At 52.1% G+C, this 8,681-nt stretch overlaps 1 protein-coding gene across 1 annotated transcript in view; it reads left to right on the top strand.

The window, feature by feature from the left end:
- TRIB2 (tribbles pseudokinase 2) overlaps nt 1–8,225 on the top strand; it is a 23,805-nt gene extending 15,580 nt beyond the window's left edge. The window contains exon 3 of the mRNA XM_004686436.2: nt 5,843–8,225. Coding sequence (XP_004686493.1) covers nt 5,843–6,311 — 469 coding nt within the window. The 3' untranslated portion in view covers nt 6,312–8,225. The remainder of the gene's footprint in view (nt 1–5,842) is intronic.
- Nucleotides 8,226–8,681: the final 456 nt, after the last annotated feature.

Here is an 8,681-nt window from a genome sequence, read left to right as displayed (position 1 = left end):
GTTGCTTAGAAAATTCATAATCCCTGGGCTGTCAAGAGGACATTGCGCATGGAAAGACCGCTCATTCATTTCCGCCCCTCTGGCGCAGGTCCTGGCCCTGCCAGCGGCCCCTTACCGCTCCAGGGGGGAGGCGGGAGCCCCTCTCATCCCAGGGGAGGGAGCCCGAGGTCTGCCTGGAGCTCCAGCTGCCCGTCTGACCCCTTCAGGTCCCCAAGGCCATGCCCCCAGGGTTCCTGAAGACACCATCCCTGCTGGGAGGATGTAAACAAAGTTCAGGGAGTTCTGAGAGCAAACCCTGCCTGGCTCCCTTGTCCCGCCATAGGCCTTAGGCCGTGAGCTCCTCGCTGCAGACCTGCTGTCTGCCCAAAGACCTGCTCCCGACTTGGGCCGCGTGTGCACCCTATTTTGATGGAACCTCGTTGACGGAGACACCCTGGGTGTGGTTTCCTCCCTCCAGCTTGGTGGGTGTGGCGGGTCTGAGGCTGGCGGCCCAGAGCCCAGAGCACCCAGTTCTCTGCACGGCCCTGGCAGCTGCGGCCGCGTCCCGGGCTTGCAAGCTGTGTGCCCTCTCTGTCCTCTCAGCATCCACACGACAGAAGGCCAAGTCCTGCCGCGGACACGGGCCTTATAAACTCGAAAGAAAACACGAATATGCAAATATTTGGCACAGGTGCAGCAGAGATGACGTATCCGGTACTTACTGGCTTTCCAAGTCAGTCTGAACCAGGGTTCCCACTTCCAGACTTGGGCCAGCCTGGCTCCTGGGGTCTGCCCACTGAGCCTGGGGGTGTGAGCAGCTCCAGACCCTCCTGCTGGCAGCGGGGTCTCTGGGGGCGTTGGGGGGGGGAGAGGCTTCGAGGCAGATCAGCTGAGTGGCGACAGGTGGGCTCCCTCCACTTCACGCTCAAGTGCACCAAGTGCTTGCTCCTACTGGGTCCTGTCTTGGGGTGGCGGGAGAGGTGAACTCGAGCGAGGGGTGTTCATTGACACCGTAGGCCCATGACCTTTTTTAAGCCACTTTTCACGGATCCAGAGAAGGCTTCTGCAGAGGAGTTGGAAGGAAAGTGCAGCCCCTGGCCTGGGGGGCGGGAGGGGAGGTGGCAGGTTGAAGGGCGAAGTCAGAGGTTAGGTCTGTGCCTTGGAGGGATGAGAGTGAGGAGGGGCTTTACACTGGGCTACTAGAGCATGAAGCCCGTGCCCCCACCCCGCCCCTGCCAGTTGCAGCTGACGTCCCTAAACCCACATCTGTCTCCCACCCTCACCGCCTTGCACTTCACAAAGCCCGTTCTCCATGCTTCCGGGGACCCCCTGGCCCGGTCTGCAAGCTGCGCCTTGTTCCCAGGCGAGCACCCGGGAACCCCGAGGGTGTTGGCTGCTCCCTTTGTTCTGGGTTGGGTTCTGCTGGGTGCAGGGCTACACACGGTTTCTTCTCTACACACAGCCTGACTGCCTCCTCCCATGAGCTCCTGCATGTAGGGACAGAGGCCATCACCCGCAGAGGACCCCAGGAGCCACACAGACCACACGTGGGGCCTTCAGCCATGGCAGAGGGGGGCGCGGCTTCTTGGGGACGGAGGACCCTCTAGGGAGGATGCCCGCGGAAGACCTCTTTGCTCAAGTTCTTGGCGGCAGAGCAAGGGAGCAGGGGTGAGACAGGAAGGACTGTGCCCTGGGGTGGGGGTGGTGGACAACCTTGATCAGTGTCCACAGCTGTGAAGAGGCTGCCGCGGAGACCAGGAGTGTGGCCGAAGACGTGGTCGGGCGGCGAGGGACTCCGCCTGCCGCCTTGGGGAACACAGAGCCCCCCGCTTGGCTGAGCTGAGGCGCTCTGCAGGAGTTTGCAGGGGGACCCAGCCCCACACGTTATCCTCAGATTTCAGGTCCCTGCTCCATCCCTGGGTTCCCTGCCCCGACAGTGCCCCACGTGTGGAGGCCTCTGCTCTAGTATTCTCGCTGGTTTTGTGGTCACTGTTGCCTTCACTGCTGTGCCGACTCCCATGGCGCTCCCCACAGAACTGGAAGTGAGGGGTCTGCCGGGCAGGAGCTGCAGACACTGCGGCCTGTGCCTGCAGGTGGCCGCCGCCACCCCACCACTCCCGGGGTGTCACTGCCTCACCGCCAGTCTCAGACCATTCGGGAGGCCGATGCGGTCTGCGCCACCTGCCGCCTTCAGTTGGCCAGAGCCAAGAAGATCCATTTCTAACCAGCTCAATTCCAGATTAGTGCTTCTAGGGCCTTCGGGTTCTTCTAGAGCCTTTGTTGTACAGAAAGGAGAACTCGTGTCTGTCAGAGTGGTTCAGCCAATAGAGAAGATGTGTTGCTGTGTTTTGTAGCTTCCAAGGATGTTGAAAGTGGCCGAGCATTGAAGGCTGTTGCATTTGGATGTCAGCGATGCTCAGGGCTGGAATGTAAAGGTGATTAGTGTTTGGTCCCAACTTCTGTGACCAGCTGCAAGAAAGAAAGGCTGAGCAAGCAGAGTTTATTGCTCCTGGACAGCAGCTGAGATGGAGCCCCTAGGGTGGGGTCCCCGGCTACTGCCAGCCCTATAGGGGGGTTTCTTATGTAGATTCTAAACTCAAATTCCAAAAGGGTGACTCATCGTTATGTCCCTTGATATAAGGCCCAGTTTTTATCACCTTCAGCTAGTCCCATCCCGCATGCAAGGCCCCGTTAATTAGATGCAAGGCCCTGTTAATTAGATGCAAGGCCCCATTAATTGGATGCAAGGCCCAGTTTATTACCGCCTTATCACCCCTGGATGCAAGGCCTGATTTATTACTGCCCTTATCCAGTCCCTCAGTAAATCTCCGCATTTGGTCACTCCCAACAATTAGAGCAAGTTTAAGTTGCATTAATTTTGCCACCACAACAAAAATGAGACTTAAAACAAGAAACACCTGGGAGGTCACGTGGCTCACATGCAGCCACACAGGTGCTGTTGGACCAGGAAGTCACGTTCCTGCCTCCCTGCTCAGCACCTTTCCCAGTGACCACAAACATTTCTTTCTTTTCGAGTGTTTTGTCAGATGTATTGTCTTTATTTCTTTGGGGAGCCTATATCTCAGTTTTCCCCACTCTTAAATCCTGACAGTATAAAGCCATAGAGTCCTCTGTGAACACAGATTTTAGATCCATTTTGCAATATGTCGCCAGTGATCAACTTTCCACCTGTTTTTTTCCTTCAACATTTTTTTAAGACTTATTTATTTATGCAGACAGAACTGGGGTACAGGACAGAAGTGTAGGGGTGGTGAGAGGATACACCAGACAGAGTGGGGAGCAGAACAGGCCGACTGACGAAGTCCACTGCTGAAGGGAGCAGCGGGTGAGATAAGAGAGGTCTGCTGCGCCCTGGGGGTCAGCTTCCTGGCCGGGGATCGAACTCGCAGTAAAGAGGCGGCCGTGGCCAGCTTCACAGGGCTGTGCTTTAACCTGTGGTGCCACCAGGGAGGGCCCAGTTCTTCAACATTTTGAACTGGTGCTCTGCTAAGCGCTGGGAATAGAAAGCGTATGATTCGGAAATCATTAAGGGGGAAATGTGCCTAGATTTAGCTGGGCTGTAACACGCAGCTGCCATCAGCTGTTGTCCTGCTGCTGCAAGTTTCTGTATGTCGAGACCAAGAGAAGGCCTCTGCCCCTAGCCATAGGAGTAGTTGGGAATGATCAGCTAAACCCTTCCCCTTTGAAACTTAACAGGTGTTACTAAAACTGCAGAGGAGTGTATCCTTCTACGTGTGTGTTATCTGAAGTCTCTGGTTCACACACATTTCTTGTTCATTGGTGGAAACGGATAGAAGGAAGTAGTTGTTCCTTGGTCTTTGAAATCCCTACATCGAAAATGAGATGTGAGAATCAGCCAGTATTCTGTCGGAATTTGGGTTTCCGGTCACTCTCCTTTGGTTAACTTGAGCCTCCCTTCCCTTTTGGCTCTCCGTGGGGATCGCCTGGAAGGCCAAATCCTGCAATGGGAAGAGGACGAGAAAGCTGTGGAGGTTGAGTCACAAGCCCTAACTTAGGACTGAGACACAATCATGGCTTTCCTCAGCACATTCTTGCTCTCCATTCATTAGCTCATCTGCCTCCTCAGGGCATGGGGTAGAAGCTTTAACCTGTGCTTCTGAGATGAAGGATCCAGCTGATGTGAGCGATTTGGGCTTTGTGGGTGCTCTCTATGAGGTCCTGACCCCTGACTCCCACCCGCCCTCCTCCCATATCACCTTCCTGCCAAGCCTTCCATCAGTGTGACGCAGAGGGATTAGCTGCACCACCAGGTCTGAGAATGACTGGACCCCTCCCAGTGGGAGTGTTCTGCCAGGAGGGAGGGGTACAGGAGGAGGGTTTCAGTTTCAAAGGTCGAAAGGGCAGGGGTTGCTAACTTTCTACTCAAAGACCAGCAGGACAGGGGATTCCCAGGAGGCATCTGGGCTAGAGAGAGAGAACACTTAGCCTGGAGTTTGGGGCTCAGTCTCTTCTTGATTACTGAACTTGGAACTCCTGATTCTCAGTTTGGCTCACTAGTAATTGATAATTCTAAGGAGTCAACTCTCCTCCAAAAGTATTTAGTGAATATTTGTTTTTATACCCAATGATGATATCCACGCCGCCATGCAAAACTGGGTTCTAGGTTCCGGGGATTGATTTCACCTGTTTACCTCCCAGCACACCCAGCAGAGTCCTGCACTTTTATCAGCTGGAAGAGTGGTTCTTAAATGGCCTGGAGAAGACTGGGGATGATGCGGTGCATTGGAGGACCTTGGGCTTGGGCTGCTGTTCACCCACACACACACACCCCTTCATGTATACAGACATACTCAGACCCCCAGGTACACGCAGGAGAAATCAGAATCTGCCATGTGTTGGCTCAGTTGGAGGAGACAAGTCATCTGATGATGCAAGTTTCACCTCAAGGAGCAGACCCCGGAAGTGTGATGGACAGGGGAGGAGGCGACTTGAACAGGAAATCTCAGAAAGAATTGGGTTTCTTTTGAGAATGCCCACCTTAAAAAGACAAGGTGCTGAAACTTCACTCCCGAGAGAGCATTCTCGACTTTTCCTTCCTAGAGAGACAGACTGGTAGAGTGGAAGGAGCAATAATGTTGACTTGGGAAGATGTGGACTTAAGAGTCTTTTATTTGACCCTCTCTGGTGGCGTAATGGGTTAGGACGCAGCACTACAAGCTAGCAGCAGTCAGTCAGCGTGAGTTTAATCCCCAGCCCCAGAGGTGACCCGCATGGCACAGCAGACCTCACCCGCTGCTCCCCTCAGCAGTGTACTTCATCAATCTGCCTACTCTGCTCCCCACTCTGTCACTGGTGAATCCTCTCACCGTCCCTGCACCTCTGGCCTGTACCCAAGGGCTGTATGAATAAATAAACAAATCTTTTTTTTTTTTTAATTCCTTTATTTTTCAGCTGAAAGACTGGGCAGGTTATAATGTCAAGCCTCGATGTTTGGATCTGTACAACAGGATAGTGAACTCCTCCATGTCTAACAAAAGTGCTGTTGCTGAGTTCAAGTCCTGTGAACCTCTCAAGACTCAGATGTGACCTTGAGAAAAATGACTTACTCTCTTGCTCTTTTCACTAAGAAGGCCAATATGATGTGATTTGACTTGTTTATTGGCTGAAGGTGTGAGTCCCTCACTGAGTCACAAGCTCCATGCAGAGGACTGTTCCTTCCTAAGTCCGTGACCCTGGAGTCCGTGGGGCCCAGGAGCTGCCCAGGCGGTACCCTTTGGTTGGCTGAGTGAAAGGGTGTGTGAGCGGATGAGTGAGGACTCACAGCAGGAGTTGAGCCTTAGGGAGAGTCACGCGGCTTCATGTTTTCCTACTTTTCTTGCAGGACTCGGGTCAAGCTGGAAAGCCTGGAAGACGCCTACATTCTGCGGGGAGATGATGACTCCCTCTCCGACAAGCATGGCTGCCCAGCGTACGTGAGCCCCGAGATCTTGAACACCAGTGGCAGCTACTCGGGCAAAGCCGCTGACGTGTGGAGCTTAGGCGTGATGCTCTACACCATGCTGGTAGGGCGCTACCCTTTCCATGACATTGAGCCCAGTTCCCTCTTCAGCAAGATCCGGCGCGGCCAGTTCAACATTCCCGAGACTCTGTCGCCCAAGGCCAAGTGCCTCATTCGTAGCATCCTGCGGCGGGAGCCCTCAGAGCGGCTGACCTCCCAGGAAATTCTGGACCACCCGTGGTTTTCTACAGATTTTAGTGTCTCAACTTCAGGATATGGTGCTAAGGAGGTGTCGGATCAGCTGGTGCCGGATGTCAACATGGAAGAGAACTTGGACCCTTTTTTTAACTGAGCTCATGCCCCACAGAGACTGAGCAGGTACCAGGAGCGAGAGAGCGCGCGGTGGGAAGTTCTTCCAGGGAACACACATCACCTGGCTTGGTGGCAAGAAAGACACTCACACTCACAGGTTTCTTTTTCAAAGAAGGAAGACCTTCAAGAAGCTGACCAAACATGTAGCATGGTGGCAAGAGGGAGTTTGGGGGGTGGGCTCCGGGTGGGGTCGGCCACGCGCATGGCACCCCCAGCATGTAGCCCCCCCAGACTGGCCGATCAGTTGGGCACTTCCACTTTCTCCCTTTCCCCACTTTTCATTTTGTTCAAAAATAGTCACAGATCCCGACAGAATCGAAACTCTGCCTCCAACTCATATCTCGGCATCGCACTGTTAGTATTTAACTCCTTGTCACAATTCAGGGAAGGTACAATTAATTGGCCAAGGGTTTTCTTTTCTTTTTCTTTTTGAACAAGCCAACCACCTATCTGATCACTAATGGGATTCACTTAAAAAACAATTCGGTGCACACAGACTGACATCAAACCTGGGTGCTAAATCAAAAAGAAAAGAAAAGTCCAGTTTGTGTCTCTTAATCACTCTCTTCAACTCATTTCTTCTCAATAAACAATTTAACAGCCTGGTCAGGAAAGACATGTTCGTGCTTGGCTCCCTGAAGGGGGAAAAATAATCTGTTCTTTTAAAAGAGCTCTTCTGTCTCGTGTCCATTGGGTCACGGCAGGAAGCTACTAGAAGTCAAACTTCCAGATACATTACTGCTATCGCCGTTTCAAGAAGGAGAAAAAGGCAAAAGCAAAATTCGACGCCTTCTGGATCTTTTCGCTGGCGTGAGGAGGGCCACGGGGCAGTTGCGCCGTGCTGGGGGGACATGAGGGTGTGGGCTGGCCCGAAGCTCTTGGAGTCTGAAGCTTTTGCAAATCTCTGATCTCCACTAAACATTTTGTCTTTGTGTTATTGAAACTAGTGAAACCAAGCAGGTTGTCCCACGTGTATAAAATACAGGGCAGCTATTTAAAGTTTTCTCGATGAAGAACGATCCTTCTGGCTTGAGACGCCCTCTGGTTTGGACAAAAATCCCTCGGTGGAGACAAGGGGGAAGGATAAGCTGAAAGCTAGGATGATATAAATAAAAACAGCTCTCTATCCCAATTACGCACCTTTGTATTTTCGAGAACTCTTCTATTTATTAAGGAAAATGTCACATTGTGATGTATTAAGCCAGTACTTCAATTACGGGTTGACCTGGGATGGCATGTTACATGCTGTGGTTAACATTTATATATTTTTTTCTTGTTTTTGAGTATTTCTGTCCCCCAAATAACTTTTTATTTGGCTTTTCTAGATAGCTTTATTTGATTTCGAGTGGCAAATGTTTTTATTATGGCTTTTCTATTGCTGTATGATACAGAACCTTCTGGCATAAACATTTATGTTACAGTACCTCAGTTGTTTCGATTTTCCTGCCTGTATACGTTTTGTGAAATGGTCATGTTTTGGGGTAGCTGACACATGGACTTTAGTATGTAAATGTACTTGAATCTGTGCTTCTTTAGAGTATGTGGCATGTGTGTGCAGACCTTGAATGCTTACCCTGCTCAGCAGGCCCTGCCCTCACGTTCCCAGAGGGCGGCTTAACCATTCAGAGTCAGGAGACAAGGCGGCCATGGATTTGCCCTTGATTCTATTTTGATAAAGGCAGAGATGGAGGAGAGAGGTTTTTTTACATTCTGAAGATGGTGCTGTGTCACGACGGACCTTTTATTCTTCCCTCTCCCCTATTTTTTAAGTGCTGGGCGGGAGGAAAGGTTGACGACATGCATGGTGGGAATCTATGGCCTCTGGTGCTTTGTCCTGTATTTGGTTCAATGTTTTTGTCCTAATCTCTTCAATCAATAAAATTGTGCGTATTTAACTAAAGTGCTGGGATCTGGAGAGTGGTGATTGCCTCCACCTGTGGCTGGTTGGCATGGTGACCCCTGCCCGCCCACCAGAGGCCCCGAGGCTCTGTGGTCAGTCAGCTCCACTCTTGTACCAAAGCAGCAGCCCCCTGCCCTCATGTTTTGGATCAACGATGACCTATATAGATCACAGGCATCACCGAGCTCACGGTCACCACCACCTTCTCCGGTGGGAGTCACATTCCCATCAGCCATTGGGAAATAGCCCTCAAGGAGGGTGACTTCCAAGGGTTAGCAACCTTAGGTGACAGAGTCAGAACTGACCCCAAAGTCTGTGCGTCAGAACCCAGAGGGCTCATCCCGAGTCTAGTGAGGGCTCTGAGGTGGCCAAACCCGCCAAGGGGCTCCAGTGATCCGGGATTCCACAGGAATCCTAAGACAAGCTGCATCTCCTGCCACACTCGTTGGA

The sequence above is a fragment of the Condylura cristata genome, unplaced genomic scaffold (assembly GCF_000260355.1).
Source record: "Condylura cristata isolate star-nosed mole 26May11 unplaced genomic scaffold, ConCri1.0 scaffold00020, whole genome shotgun sequence".
Lineage (NCBI taxonomy): Eukaryota > Metazoa > Chordata > Mammalia > Eulipotyphla > Talpidae > Condylura > Condylura cristata.
This window is presented reverse-complemented; position numbering and strand designations above follow the sequence as displayed.